Source organism: Colobus angolensis, unplaced genomic scaffold (assembly GCF_000951035.1).
Source record: "Colobus angolensis palliatus isolate OR3802 unplaced genomic scaffold, Cang.pa_1.0 Scaffold44, whole genome shotgun sequence".
In the NCBI taxonomy this organism is placed as follows: Eukaryota; Metazoa; Chordata; class Mammalia; order Primates; family Cercopithecidae; genus Colobus; species Colobus angolensis.
The window spans coordinates 6,612,773-6,614,027 of NW_012117821.1; the positions used below are offsets into that span (position 1 = coordinate 6,612,773).

Genomic DNA, 1,255 nt, shown 5'->3' on the forward strand with positions numbered 1-1,255 from the left:
CTAGTTTCCAACAGTTCTTCCTTTGGACTCCAAGCTAACACCGACCTGGACATACTCTTTCCCCTCTCCTACAGAGACTTGGTTTAGGATTCCTGAAAGTAACACCGTGGACCCATTTATTTGTCCAATTCAGCTTGCCCAAAGTATGTACCCTATTATCCACTCTTAGGTAAGTGTTCTCATAGTTTCACCAGGTGATATTTACTCATCAGATGTATGTGTGACTCACTGTTAAATTTTTTATTCTGTTTTTCTTTTCTTTAAAACTCTCAGCTGGGTGTGGTGGCTCACGCCTGTAATCCGACCACTTTGGGTGGCCGAGGTGGGCGGATCACAAGGTCAGGAGTTTGAGACCAGCCTGGCCAATATGATGAAACCCATCTCTACTAAAAATACAAAAGTCAGCCGGGCGTGGTGATATGTGCCTGTAATCCCAGCTACTCAGGAGGCTGAGGCAGGAGATTCGCTTGAACCCAGGAGGCGGAGGTTTCAGTGAGCTGAGATTGCACCACTGCACTGTAGCCTGGGTGACAGAGTGAGAATCTGTCTCAAAAAAAAAAAACCTCTAATGATTGCAACCACTATGCTGTATTTTGTTATCTTGGAAACCTCTGATAGTAGAGAAGATTCAAGCACATGCTGATTCTGAATGTTCACCTTTGTTTTCTTTAGTAGACTATGTCTTAAGAGGAAGTCCTCATTTTTTATCCTTTTTCATTATGTTGTTGTGTACATGAGTTTGATTATTGGCTTCTTTTCAAAACTGGATTAGTGAAATCTAAATTTTATTACCTGTAGAGATTAATAGTCCTCTCACAAATGAAATGACATATTGATCTCCCAAAAGCCTGCCAAGCAGTTACTTACACAGAATGGGTATTATGGCTTGATTGATACTGCATTTTGATTTGGTGCTGATGGTGTCTGTGGTTTTACAGGGCTTCTTATTATGACACCATTTTCATTGAAATGAGAAACGATTTTTTTATTCTAAGGTTTCTCAGGAAAGAAAAGCTAGTTGAATAATATTTTAAATTAGAAGATGAAGACAAAGGCTGCCAGGAACATTTTTTTTTTCCCCAAATAGAAATAAAGGCAGGGGGCCGGGCGCGGTGGCTCAAGCCTGTAATCCCAGCACTTTGGGAGGCCGAGACGGGCGAATCACGAGGTCAGGAGATCGAGCCCATCCTGGCCTACACGGTGAAACCCCGTCTCTACTAAAAAATACAAAAAACTAGCCGGGCGAGGTGGCGGG

At 42.5% G+C, this 1,255-nt stretch overlaps 1 protein-coding gene across 1 annotated transcript in view; it reads right to left on the minus strand.

The window, feature by feature from the left end:
• INA (internexin neuronal intermediate filament protein, alpha) overlaps positions 1 to 1,255 on the minus strand; it is a 28,910-nt gene continuing 27,655 nt past the window's right edge. Inside the window, exon 5 of the mRNA XM_011957424.1 lies at positions 1 to 92. Within this exon, the coding sequence (XP_011812814.1) occupies positions 1 to 92 (92 nt within the window). The remainder of the gene's footprint in view (positions 93 to 1,255) is intronic.